General features: G+C 39.2%; 2 protein-coding genes across 2 annotated transcripts; both read right to left on the bottom strand.

Annotated features, from left to right (window-relative positions):
* Window positions 1–5,237: 5,237 nt before the first annotated feature.
* LOC131233146 (AP2-like ethylene-responsive transcription factor At1g16060) lies at window positions 5,238–8,221 on the bottom strand. Its single transcript, XM_058229759.1, has 8 exons — window positions 8,007–8,221; window positions 7,840–7,922; window positions 7,665–7,673; window positions 7,455–7,543; window positions 6,979–7,052; window positions 6,834–6,884; window positions 6,167–6,243; window positions 5,238–6,081 (listed from the first exon to the last, which is right to left on the bottom strand). The coding sequence occupies exons 1-8, from the start codon at window positions 8,207–8,209 to the stop codon at window positions 5,456–5,458; spliced, it is 1,212 nt and encodes a 403-aa protein (XP_058085742.1). The 5' UTR covers window positions 8,210–8,221; the 3' UTR covers window positions 5,238–5,455.
* Window positions 8,222–21,738: 13,517 nt separating this feature from the next.
* On the bottom strand, window positions 21,739–24,722 carry LOC131233188 (AP2-like ethylene-responsive transcription factor At1g16060). Its single transcript, XM_058229815.1, has 8 exons — window positions 24,508–24,722; window positions 24,341–24,423; window positions 24,167–24,175; window positions 23,956–24,044; window positions 23,480–23,553; window positions 23,335–23,385; window positions 22,668–22,744; window positions 21,739–22,582 (listed from the first exon to the last, which is right to left on the bottom strand). The coding sequence occupies exons 1-8, from the start codon at window positions 24,708–24,710 to the stop codon at window positions 21,957–21,959; spliced, it is 1,212 nt and encodes a 403-aa protein (XP_058085798.1). The 5' UTR covers window positions 24,711–24,722; the 3' UTR covers window positions 21,739–21,956.
* Window positions 24,723–25,118: the final 396 nt, after the last annotated feature.

The raw sequence follows: 25,118 nt of genomic DNA on the forward strand, positions 1-25,118 counted from the left end.
TTGATGAGTTATGTGTTAATCTCCAATCCGAACAAAAATAAATTGATAAGAGAACCATTGAGTGTATCTTCATCAGGTATCATGTCAATTTAAAATGATGTGTTATGTATGGAGACTATAATAAATGTATTAAAATTGAATCTCAAGATGTAACATTTATGGATGATAGATATCATAGTAAAAAGAGGCCCATAATGGAGATGGAGCTCTATGAAATATTGGATGAAATTCAAGATAGTGGGATGGCCGTCTTAGTAGTGATGATTAAGGTGTTCCTAAAGTTTGTGATGATAGTGGGAGCAAATCATTTAGTATATTTGACTTGTGATATAGTTTGTGAGACGTAATTCCCAAAAAGTATTTTGAGTAGAATGTGAGTCGTACTCTTACATCGCAATTGATGAAGATGAATCGATTCATATCAAGATGAGATGACACCCCTAATTCTGAAGATTAGATTCTTACAATGAATGAAGAAATTGATTTTATAAAGAAAAGTCATGTTTGGAAGTTAGTCAATCTTCCTACTGGCTGTAAAGCAATTGTGAATAAATGGGTATTTAAAATCAATAAGAAGAAAGACAGTTTAATTGATAAGTACAAAGCCTGTCTGGTAGTGAAATATTTTACATAAGTGGAAGATATTAATTGTGAAGAAACTTTCTCAACCATTGTTAAATTACACTAATTCGTATGATTTTGGTGATTGTTGCATATATGTCTTGATATGGAGTCATATTAAATAGACATGAAAATTACCTTTTTAAATGAAGAAATTTATATAAAATAACCCGTGAGATATGTTGAGAAAGATCATATTAGTAAAGTTTGTAAGCTCTTAAAATCTATTTATGGACTAAAATAATCATTAACGCAATGGTATATGAGATTCCATTATACAATCACTTTGAATTTTTTATGTGAAGAAGACCACTGTGTATATGTGAAGCAATCTGGAAGACACCTTTTAATATTATCCTTAAATGTTGATATCTTGCTAGCAAGTAATGATATGAGAATATGATTTTTGACTCAAAAGTGACTATCTTTAAATTTTAAAATGGAAGATCTTGGTGAAACAAATTTCATACTGGGAATTAAGATGATTAGAAATAGTTCGAAGAAGTTTTTAAGTTTATCGCAGGCATCCTACATTGAGAAGATTTTATAGTATTTCAGAATACAGTTATAAGCTAGTTGAAACTTCAATTGATAAAACACTAAACACTAAGTCGAATAAACGTATGTGTCCATAGTCTGATGCTAAAAGGTAATTTATGCCATTTGTCCTTATGCCAATGTGATAGGAAACCTTATGTACAACATGTTATGTATGAGGCCATATATATATATGTTATGACGTGGGACTTATGAGTGGATATCAAAGTAATCTAGGCCAGGTGCATTAGTAAGTAGCCAAAAGAATTTTTTGCTACTTGCGAGGAACAAATGAATACATGAGCAAGTCTACTTCGGGCTATATGTTATGCTGAATAGCGATATTGTCTCATGGTCTAGTAAGAAACGGTCTTCGACTGCTTTGTTGACTGTGGAAGCTGAATACATTACATATTATGCAACATTTTAAGGTTTATGGATTATGAGATTCTTAAGAGCTTTGGGTATTCTAGCTGCTAAAGATCATCTCCTAATAAAGATAGACAACACATTCGCTGTTGACCTCGCTAAGATCCAAAACACCATAAAAATCTAAACGTATTGAGATTAAATATCACTATGTCAGAGATTAGATGAGGGATGGGCATGTTATGCTCAAGTACATTCCCATCAGAGAAAAAATGATTGATCCCATGACGAAGCCCATTACTAGAGATTTATTCGAGATAAATGTTAGGTAGATGGAACTCAAGAGATTTTGATATATTTTTTGTTGGTGGGAGTGTGATATTTTCATCCCCACTAGTTATGATGGTAAAGATCCCACTATACAGTATTCTAAGACTTGCGTATGTGAAATGTGATAAAGTCCACGTATTTCAAAGAGTGGGTGATGAAATTTATTTTTTTAATGCATTATGACATATATTTTTTGAAGCCACACAATAAATATATATGCATAATCAATCTTATAGGCCTTAAATCGTTAGTGGTAGTTTTTTCGTTAGCAAACTAGTCTGCCCCGCTCATACAGGAATTGACCACTTATGTGAGTTGAGTTGAAGGCATGTTTAGGATGATGAAGCATGATGAGGTGTGACCACCTTTTATAACAATGCATAAGATGAGACAACACAAAGTAAGGTCACCATCAATCATAACTATGTATGTATTCCTGACATACTAGGAATGTTTAGATAAATCTTGCACGTGTTAGTGCTTCTTAGCCTAAAATTATTACACAATGAATAACCTTGGGTGACTTGGGATGAAACTCTTGGAGTCGAATGACATTCATAATGATAGACGATGTTAGGAGTTGTTGAACTAGCACTCATGCACTTTAGGCAGGACCTCTATCTCTTGATGATGTCATGGCCTATACAAAGCCAAATTATAAGTTATTGAACCAAAACTTACGCGCTTTAAGCAATACCTCTATATGATGAGACAAAGAGGTGCTAAGCTAATACTCACGTGCTTTATATAAGATCTACGCATATAGACTCGACATATGCCTAGTAATGTCCACTTTATTGCGTGGGTGAGTGACCACATCCTCAAAGTGTTGAATCGGACTCTGCTCCAGGACCGATTTACTTATTGGTGTCTGGTTAGATCTAATTAATGCATTATACAAGCAAGTTGATTGCATAGGTAACTCTTGTGCCCTTACCTACCCACCTTACTGTACAAGAGGATAAGATTGAGTGTCACTATTTTAGCGTATATTATGAAGGTCATGATTGATTCGACCGAATATGTACTGTTAGAAAAGCGGCTTACTCAATTCTGAATTGTGTAGTTGCGTGGGCAGCAACACTAGGTTCCTAGGACCACGATTATGCATTTTGAGACTATTCACCATAACAATATTGAGTTTTGAAAGGATGACTTGTAAACTGAATTTTGAAATTATGAGTATGTAAATAAATAATTTAGTTTTAAAAAAAATTCAGAGAATGTTTACAAAGCATTTGTGATTTGAACTTGTTAAGAGGATAACTGCATATGCTAGTAGAGCAATCCTAGATTAAGGATTGTCTCCATTCGGTGTAGTTATATAGATCAAGGGTAGGCCTTAAAGAGCTTGGGAGGCTATGTGCTAATGAAGTTGCCACTTAGAGTACAAATACCTGTGTATAGAGACACTAGTAACCTGACTGATCCCACGTCTTTGATTGTTACACCATGCGTACGATGTTGGTCAATACCGTTGGAATGGATGATGTTAGTTTTGTTCCTCACTATGGGGTTAAGTGGGAGATGTTAGAAATTGAGGAGAGTGAGGGGAAGCGCAACCAACACCTAGTGGGCCCCCCTCCTAGCGTGGCCCATGTATGGGGCCTATATATGTATACCCCATTCTCTCTCATAGCTTTCTCTCCCTCTCATTCTCTCTCTCTCTCTAAACTTTTTCCATTCTTGAAGAAAAGTTGCACTACATGAAGAGAAAAAGGTAGACATCAAATAATCTATCCTGAAGCCATCACATTTTCTCTTTCCATCAATTGACTTTGGGTTCCCCCCTTCTTGAGAAAAATCCCCACAACCCCCTTCTTGAGGAAAAGCTGCACAACTCTTGTTCATGAGGAAAAGCTGTGCAATCCTACTTTTGGAAAATCCGCACAACCCTGTTTTGAGAAAGGCTCCCTAATCCTATTTTGGGAAAAGTTGCGCCTGCTTTCTTTCATGATCGTAATGATATTTGAGGTAAGGAAATAAGGGGGTGATGTAAGATATATATGTTATGTGGGGTCCATCTATCGTAAATGGAATGAGACCATGGCATTGGCATACCACTTCAATCGTCGGATCGGGATGTGAATTGGCTTCTTCCTGCAGGTGGTTAATTTGAGAGGGCCACCGGGTATAGTATTTCAGCTCCCCAAATTGGTTGGTTATTTGTATCACTCTCGGTCTATAGTAATAAATGATAAATGTCACGCTGTCCGCATATGCATCCAACAACACCAAGTTAAAAGATCAATGGTGTTTCCTTGTATTCACAACATGGACATAGTTACCATCTTGGTTCAATACTGAACCAACTTGATTTAACTGTTCTAGTCCAACTCTTTGGACCCCTTGAGAAAATGGGTTGGATTCGGATCTACTACAGTCCATCACCTAGACTCACTTAAAATTGAGTGTCAAGTCAATTCCAATTATGATCCAGTTAATTTTAATATCGATATTATTTATATTAAGTATATAAATGCTTGTATGAGAGTCCATTTGCACATCAATGCATATGTCAAAGTGGCACATATGTGAGTAATATAATCCATTCGTCAGGATGCCCGACCATACAAAGACCCAATGGCTACCAAGCCCCCATCTGAACAAGGTCCGAATCTTTAAGAGTGATAGACCCAAATGCAAAAGGACCCAAATAGCAAGAAGTGAACCCAGTTAGATAGATACAATACCAATTTGGTAGGATGAATTGGTGTGCATTGAAAAAAGCAAAGTTTTTGGTTAGTGTGCATGGAAACAAGTAAGGTTGTTTAGTTGGTGTGAATAGATGGAAAATCAAAAGTGATTTTTTAGTATTTTGTGAAATCATTCCATTTAGCTGTAGTTATTTTTTGGTGTGTTTTGAAATTACTCCATATTGTTAAGAATTGGTGGTGAATGGAAAAAATGGTTTCCTTTTTAAAGGCAGCTAAGAGAGGTGCGAGTAATAAATGTGTCTCTAGGCTACTAATTCTCTGTACATGTAGCATGCTGATGATATCCCCAAACAATCTAATTATCCGCTACATCACTAAAATCACACTTATAGAATGATCCAAACGTTCGCCATGCAATGTACGGTTAAAAAATGTTGGCGAATCACATTGATCAAATTATTACGTTTGTGGCCCACCTAAGGCTCGAAATATCCTCATTTTTGGTCAAAGTATATATTTGAACAGGCCTGTTACAATATCTTGTTAAATATCATATATGTACACTAATTTGGGTCAGTAAAGCTTATTTACTAAATTAAGTTTAGGTTTGTGTGAATATACTACAGAATTTTAATGCATTTCAAATTACAGGCTGCAAAACATAATTTTTGGATTGCAATAGATTTCAATTATAGGCTGTCAAACACAACAGAGAACTCCATGGTAATTGTGATTTGGATTCCAATTCACACCAATTCCGTAGTGCCAGACGTCTCTTGCGAGCTGACCCAAACTTACCCCTATTGCTGGCCCATAACATAAGAAAGAAATTGATTTTATTTTTGTAGAAACAAAGAAACAACTATACATCTCCTCTGATGTTAGCTAATGGATGGAAGACTTGCTTAGAACACTGTTCCAAACATCTACTCTAATGTTAGCTAATTGATGGAAGACATACTTAGAACACTGGTCCAAAGCGACTGCTCTGGGCGGTCAAAGTAGGAAGCAGTGCGGCTTTCCTCACCCAATTCAATTCCAGGAATGGTATCGGCATTTGAAGAACACACATAAGGGACACCAGGTATTCCATTGTAGAAATTCCCAGTAAATTCACCACTGTTTCCCAACTGTTGTCGCTGCATTGTCTCACCCACCTCGATTTCATTATCAGCTGCATTTGGGTTTTTCTCCACCAACTCTCTAAATATTGATGACCGCAGAAGGAGGCCGAGAGCCGTCGGTGAAGTGGGGTGTTTGCTGTGGGGCCCACTTGGGAGTAGCTGAGTAGTGCTGTATTCTTGCATTCGGGGAGAGCCTACTTCATTGCTGGGGAAGACATTGCATTGCAGTGAAGGCTGCGGTTCCTCACTTGGGCGGATGTTGGAGGACGATGGCGTTAATCGGGTTTCTACATTGGACCACTGTTCATGGGGCTTGATCAGTGAATTGGCCCCTGGTCTCAGCCATCTGATGTATGTGCTCAAGTCGAAGTTGGTCACGGCATTGATCCCTCTATATTCGATGGCAGCAATGTCGTATGCTGCGGCTGCCTCCTCTTGGGTGCCTGAAACATTCCACGTCGATCAGATTCACAACCACAAGAGTGCGTCGATCCTGACCATATATATAATCCTAGTAGAAAAACTTACTGTAGGTCCCAAGGTAGAGGTACTTGTTCCCAAAAATCCTCCCAATCCTTGCTTCCCATCGGCCATTGTGATGGTGCCTGCATTTCATCCAAGACATGTTATTTTTCATCATCGTCGATCTTCGGTTCTTGGGATAGTACACCACCAAGAAATAATGGCACACTATTGCATGATCCTATTGGGAATGGACAGTGGACGATTCACTATATATTGAACAATGGTTTATGTTGGATCAATGGCCATGAGGCCCTCTTGATCCCAACCACTCTTGGTGGGGACCCTAGCAATCCCTGCAATGGTTTGTTAATCAAGATTTTTGAACTTGTTTTTAGCACCATTAATATAACAAAATAATGTTTATTTTCTAAACTTGATTTTAAATCATTCAAATCCAAAGGTTAATGTGGATTAGCTTTTCTTTTTGGGGTATTGAAGATCTAAATCGTTAGGATGGTGGATTGGAGTCTATAAAAAGGGATTAGCAACCCCATTGCAAAAAAATGGAGAAAACACACAAATCTCCAAGCGATTCCTAGTATCACGACACTCGGCTCATGATTTTGGCATTGATGGATGGTTATGAACACTTTTAAATTCAGTCAATGCACCCATTGATTTGTAATTTGAGTGTGGAATTTCAATGAGAATGGATTGAAATGAATAATACCTTGCGACGCCACGGTACTTGGATACGCCTCTAGAGAAACCACTGCTCTTCCTGTAGACAAGAAGAGAAACTAGCTAAGGACATAAAATCAATGGTGGAAAGCTAGATTCAAATCTACTAAGATAATCAAAATGAGGAATATCACCTTCTTAAAGAGGCTAAGTACTCTTCTTTCGTTACATTCTGCATTATTTGGATTTCTTTCTCATAATCAGACACCTGAAAAATCAACAGTGATACAGATATAATGAGTCGTCTGATGCTGTCACTCACACCAAATTAACAAGCATTCTAGCTGTCCACACTCGTAGACTGCCTGAACAAGCTTGGGTAGTTTTTAGCCGTTGCACACATGTCAACCTCACACATGTGGGATATCCAAGCTGTGCATGAGGTGGGCCCCAGTAAGTAGATGATGTGGCTGAATATCAGCCCAGTCAACCCACGAAGTGAGCTTCGTAAGATATACTATTGATTGACCGCATTTCCTACACAAGTGCTGCCGGCCCGCTTGATGAGTGAACCAGGTTGATTTATGGGACTCATGGAATGTAGCCAATTGATCCAGGCAAGGAACACATGTTGTATGGACACAAGAAATGAGTGTATAATCATCGGTACCAGGAAATTTGTGAATGTCGTGGGCCCCCAGTATTTTAGTGCAGCCAAATCATAGGCCCTTGCAGCGGATTCTTCGGCATCGTAAGCTCCTGTTAAAAAAAAAAAACATATGATATGAACTTCTTAGCTAGAAATGGGACATTACAAAGCACTTGATAAAGAACACACAACAACGAATCTAATCTTGTTTAAGGAACATATGATACATACCAAGATAAACTGTTCCATTATTCAATGATTGGATTCAAGCCCAGCCCACGAACCAACAAAGAGATGACACAAGAGGAAGAAGAATTTTGTAAGTATAAAAAACAAGTGAAAGAAATAGGAAGTAAAACAAAGTAGCTATCGAAAATACGCCATATTTATTTATTTATTTTAATACCTTGTTTTCCTTTCTTCTTCTGTGTTACATTCCAAGAACCCTTATCCCACAAGTGAGCTTCGAAGCGACCCGTCCATCTATGCCTGCATGTCGATTGCCTATAGTATTTAGAAGAAGAAAAAGAAGAAGAAAGGAGAAGAAAGGAGAAGAAAAGGTCATCTTCTGACCTGCTAACGCCTCTGAATCTAGAGCTCCTCTTAACCGTGGTTGTAGCGACGGTGGAAGATGGTTCGGTAGCACCGTCGGTGGTCGCAATTACTGCACCGGGATCTCTTCTCCTTCTCTTAATGCACTTGGGCTCCTCCCCTTCCGACGCCCCAAGATTGCGCTTCCCGCTATTTTCTTCGGTTTTCACCATAACCATCTCCATCTCTCTCTCTCTCTCTCTCTCTCTCTCTCTCTCTCTCTCTATTGTTTTCTTTGTTGCTTGAGTGGTGGTAGTGCGGGTGAAGAGAGTAGAGAATGAAGCAGCATGAGCTTATGAAAAAAGTATATATATAGGATTATGGTGTATGTGCTCTTTGTAGTCCTTCCACGATGATGGAGTGGAAAGGACAAAAGGAGACGGTGATCTCGGTATTCTTTGTGACAAAACTCAAATACTTCCAATACCTGTTTGGGACGAGATTTTCTTGTCTTGATTGGATTTTAAAGAGGGAGAGAAACGCAATCAAAAAAGCAAATGTTTTTGGAGATCGAAGATGACAAGTCTTGCCAGAGACAAGACAATGCCGAATTTTGGCAGTTTCAGAGAAGGGTTTTGTCTTGGACTTTCAGTGGGCCTGATCTGCCGATTCTTAAGGCCCATCTATCTTGGGCCCACTGGATCTGGCCCTAGGCCCTTTTTGTGGTCATTTGATAATGTTGCAATTGCATGCGTTCGGAAATTGTACATGTGACTTTAATCGAGCCAATGGTCAGGCTAGGATATTGGTCCACCACGATGCGTGTAAAGTGGGGCCAGGTTTGAATAATTCTAATTACTCATATTTCTCCATTAGCATTGTGCATGAAAAAATTCTAACTAATGATTTGAGGAAATCAATCAGGATAATCAAGAATTTAGAAGAACATAGATAACCAATTCTAATAAAAATAATTAAAATTTGTATTCATGTTTCAGCATTCATTGAAGGATGACATTCCATACCTACTTGTAGCACGAGTGCTATCATCCAACTTCAGACACCTCACATGTATCAAATGTGAAAATTTTCCACTCATAAAAGTGGTGTAGTCCTTCTTCGAGCTAGCTCCCCACGTGTTGGAGCTACATATTGGGTTTGTGTCAACTCAAACACGATTGACCCAACTTGAGTTCAGGTCAGGTTGTCGTGCCCTCGGGTAGGGTTACAATTGCAAAGGTCCGATCCCATTTGAAATTAGGTTGGCTTTAGGTTGAGCAAATTCAAGTCAGGTTAACTTGAGTTGGGAATAATCACATATATTAGGGTAAGGTTGGGTCAGCTTAGGGTTGGGTAGAGAGGAATTTGGATTACGTTCAAGTTAGGTGGGATTGCCGGTTGGGTCCTTTGAAGGTCCAGTCATGTTTGGGTTGACCTTCAACCTGACCCAACCAGCCCAAGTTGTTCACCCTTATGCAATCCAAATTCAATAAAAGGGCCTCATGGAAGTCCTTATATGGACTTGGGCTTGAATTTCAGGCCCTTAACAGGTCCAATAAATAATTGGGCCGGGCTTGGGTTCTCAAGCCGCTTCTCAGGCGAGAACATGCTTTTTTGGCGCATAACCATCCAACAAAAGAATAAAAAGATTCGCCTTGATTTTGCCGCCAGTCAGAAGAGGATATGATACGGTGTAGGCGGAAGAATCAGAATCTTGTGTTCCATCTCTTCCAAAGCATAGGTGGTGGGGTATGAATTAATCAAATCCATTCATCTAATTAGAACTATTATATATGGATGGCCCATGTTTCAAAAGTCACACATACTAGACAATCCTGTCTGTAAAATTCTTTTCATTGAATGCTGGCCGTTAAAATTTTGTCTTCTACTGTATTTTTTAAAGCCAATGGGAAGTTAACCAGATGATCAAGTGATATGTATTTCAAAATATTTTCAATCCATGAGGAGGAGAAATAGATGGACGGTCCCGATTGATGTTTAATACTGTCACGTGTGCTGTGCGGGGAGATGGATCTACGGTATCTTCTCTCCCAAGAAAATGGAGTTTTACTGCGTGTGGTTTTTTTTTTTTTTCGGCCGCGCATCCGGACGCTGGACGACATAATACACATCATTGTGGTGGGTCCCACATGATCATGTCCCACACATCAAGGTGGGTCCCAAGTGGATGTGACCCACCTGATTTGCATCAAGCTGATATTTGTGTTTTTCCTTCATCTCGGCCATCGGATGGACCCGTTGAAAGGTGGGCCTCACGATCGGACGGTCAAGATTGTCCCATAAGATATCACATCAAATACAGTGCGCTCATGTGAGATAACTTCCGCCTATCAAGGAGTCTCATAACCTGCCCAATGACATATGTAATGGTCAACCACATCTCATAACAAACATGTAGATGATGCGTATGGGCATGTATTATGATGCTATGCTGTCACATACTCATAATCGGTATCAATAACCATCATCGATAATCGGCCTCGACAATGTGGACATTTAACCAACATTGTCCCCAAGGAATGACTCACATAGAGCCTAACATATAGTGGACCCATGACCTCACATAAGGGCCAAATATACAAAACCATGGGCCTTACTCAAGTGCTTAATACACATCACAATGGGCCTTTCACATGGGCCTAACATGCATCACAATGAGCTCCATTACCTGGCTCTCAAATGCATAACAATGAGCCTCATCACATAGGCCTCATATACATCACATTGGGCCTTAATCATGGGCTAAATATACATTAGAATAGGCCTCAAATACGGGCCGCATATACATCACATTGGGCCTCGACAATCAGCCTCAACAATCGAAATCGGCCTCAACAATCGGAATCGACACTTGGAATTGGCCTTGATACTCAGCCTCGACAATCGGAATCGGCATATACAATCGGCCTCGACAAATCGGAATCGGCCTCAACAATTGGAATTAGCCTCAATACTCGGCCTCGACAATCGGAATCGGCATATACAATCGGCCTCGACAAATTGAAATATGCCTTGACAATCGGAATCGGCTTATACAATCGGCCTCAACAATCATAATCGGCCTCAATACTCGGCCTCGACAATCAAAATCAGCCTCGATACTCGGCCTCGATAATCAGAATCAGCTTATACAATCTGAATTGGCCTATACAATTGACCTCGACATTCGGAATCGGCCTCAATACTCAGCCTCGACAATCGAAATCAGCCTCGACAATCGGAATCGGCCTTGACAACCAGAGTCGGAATCGATAATCGGAATCGGCCTCAACAATCAGAATCGGCCAAACAAGGCCAAAGGGAAGGTCATAATGTGGACATCTAACCATCATTGCCGATTAATGTGGACATTTAACCAACATTGCCCCCAAGGAGTGGCCCACATAGAGTCAAACGTATCGTGGGCCCATGGCTTCACACAGAGGTCTAATATACATTGCAATGGGCCTCATCATATGGGCCGGAATAATGGGCCTAATCGTATGGGATGGAAATGCATCTCAATGGGCCTTACCAAATGAGCCGGAAACACGTTACAATGGGCCTCATCACATGGGCCGAAGATACATCACAATGGGCCTAATACACATTAAGTGGGCCTCATACCTGGGCCTCATGTACATCAAAGCGGGCTGCATCCCATGGGCCTAATATTCGTCAAGTGGGTCGCATCAATGGGCCACACCAATGGGCCTCAACAAGGGTCTCATATATCACATCAGGCTTTATCAAATGGGCCCCAAGTACATTAAATAGGCCACATCAAATGGGCCACTCTAGCTACACCATTCATCCATCTATGGAGATCATTTTAGAACATTATCTAGACAAATAAATCATATTAAAAGATCATCTGGACCATACCACGATTAACAGTGGAGATAATGATTTTCACAGTTAAAATACAAAGGGCCCGCTACAAGAAATCGTGGGAGCAACCACACCCACCGTTAAAACATTTATAGGACCCGCTGTGATGTACTTTGAGGTCCAGCCTATTCATCAGTTAAAATTTATAAAGTGAAAACAAAAAAATATCAGCTTGCTTGGAACTGCTATGGCCCTTAAGATTTTTTTGAATGGTGGATGTCACTGTCCCCATTATTTCAAATGGTGGGGTCCGTTAGAATTCCAGATCCGACTCATTCTTTTACTCGTGCTGTAAAACAATCTCTTAAATGGTTGGACGGTATGGATACGGCACATGCATCATGGTGGGTCCCACGGAACTTGCTGACGTCTGTCAGCCAAACAGATGGACGGTGTTGATAAAAACTCGTACATCATGTGGTCCACGAGTTAACCACGTATATATAACAAGTATATTATATTATTACATATATTATATAATATTCCTTTTTTTTTCTTTTAAAGCAACGTCCAACATCCAGGCGATCAGTGATCTGGATTGGCTGCTACTACGGTGCAGCCCACACGTGCTGGATTTGGACCGTTGGTGAGGTAGCAACACATATATCATAGTGGGTCTCACATGGTCCGGACGGTCTGGATGAGACACATTTGTGGGTCCCACGTGCAAGGACTGTGGCTCACAATACTTACATCACGTGGCCCACTCAGATGGACGATTGGTATACAACACATACCTCATGATCACAGAACTTGCTGTTGCCAAAGCAGTAGCCAATGGCTGATTGGTCACCACCGTCCCATGGACGGTGGGATACAATACATACCAAGGTGGGTCCACGTCAGCGTGGCCCACAGCATCAGATCAAGTTGATGTTCGTGTTATGCCACCGTCCAGGTCTACTGGATGGTGAGGATGGAACACATACCACACGTACACTTCCATAGAGCCTGGTGACGTCTATAACAACAACTGTCTAGCTGTACGAGGTACACCAGCCATCCCTTTCTCTACATCAGGTGGGTCCCACATCGGGCCCTCCACATATATTATAATATAATATTATTTAATATTATGGTTATTATTATTATTTTTATTTATTTATTTTGAAATGGGGCAGCATCCAGGCCTTGTGGATGGTCTGGACAGCAGGCCGCCCAGCCGTCCTTGGCCCATCTGGCTGTTGGATCTGGCCACTAATGGATGGTCTGGATATGCAGCGTATACATGCAGGTGGGGTCCACATCAACGTGGTCCACTCGATATGGATCAAACTGATACTTGTGTTCTCCTCCATGCCAAGACCTGCTGTTGGACAGCAACCTGTCCAGTGAAATATGGGCGCCTGCCCCACTTTCTGAATGATCAGGGGATGGGCGGTGAGGATGGAAAGCATACCTCAAGGTGACGTCCACATAGGTGGGCCACACGGCCCCGGGATCAAGCGTGTTTCCATACAGTCAGGCCTGTGTGGTCGCCGGATGTCCAACACTTGGACAACAAGGGCGTCCTTGCTGCTGGACGGTCCAGATCTCCCTCACATTCATCAGGTGGGCCACGAAATATGGGAAGGAAAGAGAGGGAGAGAAAGAGAGAGGGAGAGAAGCACCCACCGTTAGATCTCGGACTCTTTCCTTCCGCCGATGCGATCTAGAGCTCTAATGGATAGACTTCAACGGTTGAGCTATCGGTTGAGATTGGACTTGGACGGTGGAGACGAAAGGTAGGAAGGTGGGCCACACCAAGCTCTCTCTCATGGAGGTTGGGACGTGAGTTGCTTAGGAGAAATGAGAGAGATAAGAGAGATGAGAGATGTGATGTAAAGAGAGAGAGAGAGGGATGGGTGAGTGAGTAATGGGTGATGGGGAGAGTTGACTTTGGGGAGGGTGGTTGTACTTATGTAAGAGAGAGGATGGTTGCTTGTACTTGACTTGTGAAGTGATGGATGTGTACTTGATTGATTGGACATGTTGTAAACATTCTCTCAGAATTTGCAATGTGCGGCATTTTCCTCAAACTGAATGTGGGCCCACATCTCCTGGCTCGGGTATCGCCTCGCCGCGTGAGACGTGGCGCTAGAACCGCGGCGACGGTGCGGTCGCACTGGTACAAGTTATGGATTAAGCCAACTTAGATCTACAGGATACGACTTAGGGTCGCGCGCAAACATCGATTATAGGTCACAGGTTGCCGGAATTCGCCGGGAAGGATCGTGGGAGTCGACGGAACAGTACGGACTAGGATATGAGCCTTACACATACAAAGATCGGCTCCCTCGAAGATTTTCGTGGTTTTTTAAAGGCTCACCACGAATTTCAGTCATACACAAGAACCTACACGTATATATCCGTGTTGGTGATCTACACAAGGACTTGATTTAGATCTTATACAAGAACTTAATCGAGTTTGGAAATCAAACTCTTACACCTAATCGTATACAAGAAAGGAATGTACATGCACTATACAAATGACAACCTTGTCGGATTGAGCTTCGTTGACGCACCATCTTGGGTTGCTTGAGTGGTGCTCTCCCGTACTTCAATTAGCTCTCTTATTGCTCCTCCGATCATTGATGCTAATGCTTTGCTCATGCTTCAACTCTAAGATCAAACACCTTGCATGAAATACTCCTTTGAGATGACCAAGGTGATGTGAGGTTAGGTAAATCTCGTACAACTAATTAAATATTGTAATCTTAAAATATTCACTTAAATGTATGTTCTAAAGGGTTTAAACAAATGATATGCTAATAGAGGTTGAGTCTAACCTTTAGGAAGTGGAGTTTAAGTTCATCTTCAAAGTAGAGATTGGAATTCTCTTTAGAGTGTTAATTTAAAGGAGGATGACTTAGAACTCATTAGTTTAAAAACTGAATGTAAATGTCCAAAAATCGAATGCCATTTTATAAGAAATTGATTTACAATGGCTCTTTCAATGGGATTGAATAGTATGTCGATCTCATTGAGAAGGTTTATAAATTTCTTTAATGGTTACTGGACTCATTCTTCGATCTGATTGAGTGGACCTTCGATTAAATCGAGTGTCATTGACAACTTATTAATGGGATTGAATACTACTAAAAAACTGCTATTTTAGGCATACAATTTCATAACAACTTAACACCTCTTCTAGCCTTACTTATTATGTTTAAATTAAGCTTTTAAGGCTAAAGAATGGTAACAAGGTTTATCTATAGGGTTAGGATCTTATAGAGGTTCAAGGGGTTATTTTGTGTCAATTGTTAGAGTTACCAAGGCACCTCATTTACTTGTTCTTTGCTCCTTGATACTCATGTCCTCATATGTCTTCGGTCCTCACCTTTTAAGGCTTAACCAACTACATGACACATGGACTCACGTGATTGATTGCAAATAAGGTACACAAATCAATGCACTAACATATTGTGCCATAATTTGCTCTGAACGTAAAACGATAACATTTTATCCACCTATTACTCATGCTTACAGAGAAGTATCGATAGCGGACTTGAACTTTAATGAATGGATTGTGAATTCAGGGGTTACAAGGCATGTGATAAATGATAGAGAAACTTTTATAGATTTTCGTACCATCCCACTTGGAAGTTATAAGCTCTACATGAGAAATAATGCATTAGAGGATATCACTAGAGTCGGTTCTTACTGCTTGGAGTTAAAGACATAACATTCTTTATTTCTTGGAGACACCCATTTTGTCATTGAGATGAAAATGAATTTGATATTTGTCATGTATTTAGTAAAAGAGGATTTTGATTTAAGATTTTGTAAAGACAAGATTTTGTTGAGGAAAAATAATATAATACTTGTATGAGAAGAATTATCAAGAGACCTATTTAAGTTAGAAATTGTAACTAATTTTTGTTAATGGAAAGTAGCTTATCTTTTGTTGGTATATCTAATGCCAGTATTATATCCGTATATATTAAGTAGTATAATAGATTGAGACATATAGGAATTGATCGAATGACAAAGCATGAGATGGATTATTATGAACGTTAACTAGAATAAAATTGCTATTTTGTGAATATTGTGTGCTAGGAAAAGCGACAAGGAAGCCATTTTCTAAAGTAATTAGATATAAATAACTTTTACATATGAGATACACACACACACACACACACACACACACACACACACACACACACACACACCCCTCTAAATGTATGAGCTCAAAATGGATGCTAATATTTTATAACATTTATTGATGATTATTTACAATACGATACAATGTATTTAATTTATCAAACGTCGGAAGCCTTCAACAGTCAGAAGTTGAAATCAACTAGATAAAATGATCAAAGTGTTGATAACAGAAAGAGGTGGAGAATACACATCGAATATCTTTAAATTATATTGTGAAAAATACCGGCACTGCTTGACAGTACACCATGCCATACACTCTTCAACAAAATGATGTAACTGAAAGACGAAATATAAAATTAACGGATATTATTAAATTTATAATGACTCATATAAATCTGTCAAACACCTTTTGGATAGATGCTATGTTTACAGTTGTTTATGTGTTGAATAGGGTTCATTCCAAATTTGTTTTCAAAACACCTTTTAAGTTATAGACTAGTAGAAAACCATCATTGAGTAACTTGTGTCAATGAGATTTGATGAGTTATGTGTTAATCTCCAATCCGAACAAAAATAAATTGGATAAGAGAACCATTGAGTGTATCTTCATCAGGTATCATGTCAATTTAAAATGATGTGTTATGTATGGAGACTATAATAAATGTATTAAAATTGAATCTCAAGATGTAACATTTATGGATGATAGATATCATAGTAAAAAGAGGCCCATAATGGAGATGGAGCTCTATGAAATATTGGATGAAATTCAAGATAGTGGGATGGCCGTCTTAGTAGTGATGATTAAGGTGTTCCTAAAGTTTGTGATGATAGTGGGAGCAAATCATTTAGTATATTTGACTTGTGATATAGTTTGTGAGACGTAATTCCCAAAAAGTATTTTGAGTAGAATGTGAGTCGTACTCTTACATCGCAATTGATGAAGATGAATCGATTCATATCAAGATGAGATGACACCCCTAATTCTGAAGATTAGATTCTTACAATGAATGAAGAAATTGATTTTATAAAGAAAAGTCATGTTTGGAAGTTAGTCAATCTTCCTACTGGCTGTAAAGCAATTGTGAATAAATGGGTATTTAAAATCAATAAGAAGAAAGACAGTTTAATTGATAAGTACAAAGCCTGTCTGGTAGTGAAATATTTTACATAAGTGGAAGGTATTAATTGTAAAGAAACTTTCTCAACCATTGTTAAATTACACTAATTCGTATGATTTTGGTGATTGTTGCATATATGTCTTGATATGGAGTCATATTAAATAGACATGAAAATTACCTTTTTAAATGAAGAAATTTATATAAAATAACCCGTGAGATATGTTGAGAAAGATCATATTAGTAAAGTTTGTAAGCTCTTAAAATCTATTTATGGACTAAAATAATCATTAACGCAATGGTATATGAGATTCCATTATACAATCACTTTGAATTTTTTATGTGAAGAAGACCACTGTGTATATGTGAAGTAATCTGGAAGACACCTTTTAATATTATCCTTAAATGTTGATATCTTGCTAGCAAGTAATGATATGAGAATATGATTTTTGACTCAAAAGTGACTATCTTTAAATTTTAAAATGGAAGATCTTGGTGAAACAAATTTCATACTGGGAATTAATTAAGATGATTAGAAATAGTTCGAAGAAGTTTTTAAGTTTATCGCAGGCATCCTACATTGAGAAGATTTTATAGTATTTCAGAATACAGTTATAAGCTAGTTGAAACTTCAATTGATAAAACACTAAACACTAAGTCGAATAAACGTATGTGTCCATAGTCTGATGCTAAAAGGTAATTTATGCCATTTGTCCTTATGCCAATGTGATAGGAAACCTTATGTACAACATGTTATGTATGAGGCCATATATATATATATATATATATATATATATATATGTTATGACGTGGGACTTATGAGTGGATATCAAAGTAATCTAGGCCAGGTGCATTAGTAAGTAGCCAAAAGAATTTTTTGCTACTTGCGAGGAACAAATGAATACATGAGCAAGTCTACTTCGGGCTATATGTTATGCTGAATAGCGATATTGTCTCATGGTCTAGTAAGAAACGGTCTTCGACTGCTTTGTTGACTGTGGAAGCTGAATACATTACATATTATGCAACATTTTAAGGTTTATGGATTATGAGATTCTTAAGAGCTTTGGGTATTCTAGCTGCTAAAGATCATCTCCTAATAAAGATAGACAACACATTCGCTGTTGACCTCGCTAAGATCCAAAACACCATAAAAATCTAAACGTATTGAGATTAAATATCACTATGTCAGAGATTAGATGAGGGATGGGCATGTTATGCTCAAGTACATTCCCATCAGAGAAAAAATGATTGATCCCATGACGAAGCCCATTACTAGAGATTTATTCGAGATAAATGTTAGGTAGATGGAACTCAAGAGATTTTGATATATTTTTTGTTGGTGGGAGTGTGATATTTTCATCCCCACTAGTTATGATGGTAAAGATCCCACTATACAGTATTCTAAGACTTGCGTATGTGAAATGTGATAAAGTCCACGTATTTCAAAGAGTGGGTGATGAAATTTATTTTTTTAATGCATTATGACATATATTTTTTGAAGCCACACAATAAATATATATGCATAATCAATCTTATAGGCCTTAAATCGTTAGTGGTAGTTTTTTCGTTAGCAAACTAGTCTGCCCCGCTCATACAGGAATTGACCACTTATGTGAGTTGAGTTGAAGGCATGTTTAGGATGATGAAGCATGATGAGGTGTGACCACCTTTTATAACAATGCATAAGATGAGACAACACAAAGTAAGGTCACCATCAGTCATAACTATGTATGTATTCCTGACATACTAGGAATGTTTAGATAAATCTTGCACGTGTTAGTGCTTCTTAGCCTAAAATTATTACACAATGAATAACCTTGGGTGACTTGGGATGAAACTCTTGGAGTCGAATGACATTCATAGTGATAGACGATGTTAGGAGTTGTTGAACTAGCACTCATGCACTTTAGGCAGGACCTCTATCTCTTGATGATGTCATGGCCTATACAAAGCCAAATTATAAGTTATTGAACCAAAACTTACGCGCTTTAAGCAATACCTCTATATGATGAGACAAAGAGGTGCTAAGCTAATACTCACGTGCTTTATATAAGATCTACGCATATAGACTCGACATATGCCTAGTAATGTCCACTTTATTGCGTGGGTGAGTGACCACATGCTCAAAGTGTTGAATCGGACTCTGCTCCAGGACCGATTTACTTATTGGTGTCTGGTTAGATCTAATTAATGCATTATACAAGCAAGTTGATTGCATAGGTAACTCTTGTGCCCTTACCTACCCACCTTACTGTACAAGAGGATAAGATTGAGTGTCACTATTTTAGCGTATATTATGAAGGTCATGATTGATTCGACCGAATATGTACTGTTAGAAAAGCGGCTTACTCAATTCTGAATTGTGTAGTTGCGTGGGCAGCAACACTAGGTTCCTAGGACCACGATTACGCATTTTGAGACTATTCACCATAACAATATTGAGTTTTGAAAGGATGACTTGTAAACTGAATTTTGAAATTATGAGTATGTAAATAAATAATTTAGTTTTAAAAAAAATTGAGAGAATGTTTACAAAGCATTTGTGATTTGAACTTGTTAAGAGGATAACTGCATATGCTAGTAGAGCAATCCTAGATTAAGGATTGTCTCCATTCGGTGTAGTTATATAGATCAAGGGTAGGCCTTAAAGAGCTTGGGAGGCTATGTGCTAATGAAGTTGCCACTTAGAGTACAAATACCTGTGTATAGAGACACTAGTAACCTGACTGATCCCACGTCTTTGATTGTTACACCATGCGTACGATGTTGGTCAATACCGTTGGAATGGATGATGTTAGTTTTGTTCCTCACTATGGGGTTAAGTGGGAGATGTTAGAAATTGAGGAGAGTGAGGGGAAGCGCAACCAACACCTAGTGGGCCCCCCTCCTAGCGTGGCCCATGTATGGGGCCTATATATGTATACCCCATTCTCTCTCATAGCTTTCTCTCCCTCTCATTCTCTCTCTCTCTCTAAACTTTTTCCATTCTTGAAGAAAAGTTGCACTACATGAAGAGAAAAAGGTAGACATCAAATAATCTATCCTGAAGCCATCACATTTTCTCTTTCCATCAATTGACTTTGGGTTCCCCCCTTCTTGAGAAAAATCCCCACAACCCCCTTCTTGAGGAAAAGCTGCACAACTCTTGTTCATGAGGAAAAGCTGTGCAATCCTACTTTTGGAAAATCCGCACAACCCTGTTTTGAGAAAGGCTCCCTAATCCTATTTTGGGAAAAGTTGCGCCTGCTTTCTTTCATGATCGTAATGATATTTGAGGTAAGGAAATAAGGGGGTGATGTAAGATATATATGTTATGTGGGGTCCATCTATCGTAAATGGAATGAGACCATGGCATTGGCATACCACTTCAATCGTCGGATCGGGATGTGAATTGGCTTCTTCCTGCAGGTGGTTAATTTGAGAGGGCCACCGGGTATAGTGTTTCAGCTCCCCAAATTGGTTGGTTATTTGTATCACTCTCGGTCTATAGTAATAAATGATAAATGTCACGCTGTCCGCATATGCATCCAACAACACCAAGTTAAAAGATCAATGGTGTTTCCTTGTATTCACAACATGGACATAGTTACCATCTTGGTTCAATACTGAACCAACTTGATTTAACTGTTCTAGTCCAACTCTTTGGACCCCTTGAGAAAATGGGTTGGATTCGGATCTACTACAGTCCATCACCTAGACTCACTTAAAATTGAGTGTCAAGTCAATTCCAATTATGATCCAGTTAATTTTAATATCGATATTATTTATATTAAGTATATAAATGCTTGTATGAGAGTCCATTTGCACATCAATGCATATGTCAAAGTGGCACATATGTGAGTAATATAATCCATTCGTCAGGATGCCCGACCATACAAAGACCCAATGGCTACCAAGCCCCCATCTGAACAAGGTCCGAATCTTTAAGAGTGATAGACCCAAATGCAAAAGGACCCAAATAGCAAGAAGTGAACCCAGTTAGATAGATACAATACCAATTTGGTAGGATGAATTGGTGTGCATTGAAAAAAGCAAAGTTTTTGGTTAGTGTGCATGGAAACAAGTAAGGTTGTTTAGTTGGTGTGAATAGATGGAAAATCAAAAGTGATTTTTTAGTATTTTGTGAAATCATTCCATTTAGCTGTAGTTATTTTTTGGTGTGTTTTGAAATTACTCCATATTGTTAAGAATTGGTGGTGAATGGAAAAAATGGTTTCCTTTTTAAAGGCAGCTAAGAGAGGTGCGAGTAATAAATGTGTCTCTAGGCTACTAATTCTCTGTACATGTAGCATGCTGATGATATCCCCAAACAATCTAATTATCCGCTACATCACTAAAATCACACTTATAGAATGATCCAAACGTTCGCCATGCAATGTACGGTTAAAAAATGTTGGCGAATCACATTGATCAAATTATTACGTTTGTGGCCCACCTAAGGCTCGAAATATCCTCATTTTTGGTCAAAGTATATATTTGAACAGGCCTGTTACAATATCTTGTTAAATATCATATATGTACACTAATTTGGGTCAGTAAAGCTTATTTACTAAATTAAGTTTAGGTTTGTGTGAATATACTACAGAATTTTAATGCATTTCAAATTACAGGCTGCAAAACATGATTTTTGGATTGCAATAGATTTCAATTATAGGCTGTCAAACACAACAGAGAACTCCATGGTAATTGTGATTTGGATTCCAATTCACACCAATTCCGTAGTGCCAGACGTCTCTTGCGAGCTGACCCAAACTTACCCCTATTGCTGGCCCATAACATAAGAAAGAAATTGATTTTATTTTTGTAGAAACAAAGAAACAACTATACATCTCCTCTGATGTTAGCTAATGGATGGAAGACTTGCTTAGAACACTGTTCCAAACATCTACTCTAATGTTAGCTAATTGATGGAAGACATACTTAGAACACTGGTCCAAAGCGACTGCTCTGGGCGGTCAAAGTAGGAAGCAGTGCGGCTTTCCTCACCCAATTCAATTCCAGGAATGGTATCGGCATTTGAAGAACACACATAAGGGACACCAGGTATTCCATTGTAGAAATTCCCAGTAAATTCACCACTGTTTCCCAACTGTTGTCGCTGCATTGTCTCACCCACCTCGATTTCATTATCAGCTGCATTTGGGTTTTTCTCCACCAACTCTCTAAATATTGATGACCGCAGAAGGAGGCCGAGAGCCGTCGGTGAAGTGGGGTGTTTGCTGTGGGGCCCACTTGGGAGTAGCTGAGTAGTACTGTATTCTTGCATTCGGGGAGAGCCTACTTCATTGCTGGGGAAGACATTGCATTGCAGTGAAGGCTGCGGTTCCTCACTTGGGCGGATGTTGGAGGACGATGGCGTTAATCGGGTTTCTACATTGGACCACTGTTCATGGGGCTTGATCAGTGAATTGGCCCCTGGTCTCAGCCATCTGATGTATGTGCTCAAGTCGAAGTTGGTCACGGCATTGATCCCTCTATATTCGATGGCAGCAATGTCGTATGCTGCGGCTGCCTCCTCTTGGGTGCCTGAAACATTCCACGTCGATCAGATTCACAACCACAAGAGTGCGTCGATCCTGGCCATATATATAATCCTAGTAGAAAAACTTACTGTAGGTCCCAAGGTAGAGGTACTTGTTCCCAAAAATCCTCCCAATCCTTGCTTCCCATCGGCCATTGTGATGGTGCCTGCATTTCATCCAAGACATGTTATTTTTCATCATCGTCGATCTTCGGTTCTTGGGATAGTACACCACCAAGAAATAATGGCACACTATTGCATGATCCTATTGGGAATGGACAGTGGACGATTCACTATATATTGAACAATGGTTTATGTTGGATCAATGGCCATGAGGCCCTCTTGATCCCAACCACTCTTGGTGGGGACCCTAGCAATCCCTGCAATGGTTTGTTAATCAAGATTTTTGAACTTGTTTTTAGCACCATTAATATAACAAAATAATGTTTATTTTCTAAACTTGATTTTAAATCATTCAAATCCAAAGGTTAATGTGGATTAGCTTTTCTTTTTGGGGTATTGAAGATCTAAATCGTTAGGATGGTGGATTGGAGTCTATAAAAAGGGATTAGCAACCCCATTGCAAAAAAATGGAGAAAACACACAAATCTCCAAGCGATTCCTAGTATCACGACACTCGGCTCATGATTTTGGCATTGATGGATGGTTATGAACACTTTTAAATTCAGTCAATGCACCCATTGATTTGTAATTTGAGTGTGGAATTTCAATGAGAATGGATTGAAATGAATAATACCTTGCGACGCCACGGTACTTGGATACGCCTCTAGAGAAACCACTGCTCTTCCTGTAGACAAGAAGAGAAACTAGCTAAGGACATAAAATCAATGGTGGAAAGCTAGATTCAAATCTACTAAGATAATCAAAATGAGGAATATCACCTTCTTAAAGAGGCTAAGTACTCTTCTTTCGTTACATTCTGCATTATTTGGATTTCTTTCTCATAATCAGACACCTGAAAAATCAACAGTGATACAGATATAATGAGTCGTCTGATGCTGTCACTCACACCAAATTAACAAGCATTCTAGCTGTCCACACTCGTAGACTGCCTGAACAAGCTTGGGTAGTTTTTAGCCGTTGCACACATGTCAACCTCACACATGTGGGATATCCAAGCTGTGCATGAGGTGGGCCCCAGTAAGTAGATGATGTGGCTGAATATCAGCCCAGTCAACCCACGAAGTGAGCTTCGTAAGATATACTATTGATTGACCGCATTTCCTACACAAGTGCTGCCGGCCCGCTTGATGAGTGAACCAGGTTGATTTATGGGACTCATGGAATGTAGCCAATTGATCCAGGCAAGGAACACATGTTGTATGGACACAAGAAATGAGTGTATAATCATCGGTACCAGGAAATTTGTGAATGTCGTGGGCCCCCAGTATTTTAGTGCAGCCAAATCATAGGCCCTTGCAGCGGATTCTTCGGCATTGTAAGCTCCTGTTAAAAAAAAAAAAACATATGATATGAACTTCTTAGCTAGAAATGGGACATTACAAAGCACTTGATAAAGAACACACAACAACGAATCTAATCTTGTTTAAGGAACATATGATACATACCAAGATAAACTGTTCCATTATTCAATGATTGGATTCAAGCCCAGCCCACGAACCAACAAAGAGATGACACAAGAGGAAGAAGATTTTGTAAGTATAAAAAACAAGTGAAAGAAATAGGAAGTAAAACAAAGTAGCTATCGAAAATACGCCATATTTATTTATTTATTTTAATACCTTGTTTTCCTTTCTTCTTCTGTGTTACATTCCAAGAACCCTTATCCCACAAGTGAGCTTCGAAGCGACCCGTCCATCTATGCCTGCATGTCGATTGCCTATAGTATTTAGAAGAAGAAAAAGAAGAAGAAAGGAGAAGAAAGGAGAAGAAAAGGTCATCTTCTGACCTGCTAACGCCTCTGAATCTAGAGCTCCTCTTAACCGTGGTTGTAGCGACGGTGGAAGATGGTTCGGTAGCACCGTCGGTGGTCGCAATTACTGCACCGGGATCTCTTCTCCTTCTCTTAATGCACTTGGGCTCCTCCCCTTCCGACGCCCCAAGATTGCGCTTCCCGCTATTTTCTTCGGTTTTCACCATAACCATCTCCATCTCTCTCTCTCTCTCTCTCTCTCTCTCTCTCTCTCTCTCTCTCTCTCTCTCTATTGTTTTCTTTGTTGCTTGAGTGGTGGTAGTGCGGGTGAAGAGAGTAGAGAATGAAGCAGCATGAGCTTATGAAAAAAGTATATATATAGGATTATGGTGTATGTGCTCTTTGTAGTCCTTCCAAGATGATGGAGTGGAAAGGACAAAAGGAGACGGTGATCTCGGTATTCTTTGTGACAAAACTCAAATACTTCCAATACCTGTTTGGGACGAGATTTTCTTGTCTTGATTGGATTTTAAAGAGGGAGAGAGAAGCAATCAAAAAAGCAAATGTTTTTGGAGATCGAAGATGACAAGTCTTGCCAGAGACAAGACATTGCCGAATTTTGGCAGTTTCAGAGAAGGGTTTTGTCT

This window comes from Magnolia sinica, chromosome 18, assembly GCF_029962835.1.
Source record: "Magnolia sinica isolate HGM2019 chromosome 18, MsV1, whole genome shotgun sequence".
Taxonomy (NCBI): Eukaryota; Viridiplantae; Streptophyta; class Magnoliopsida; order Magnoliales; family Magnoliaceae; genus Magnolia; species Magnolia sinica.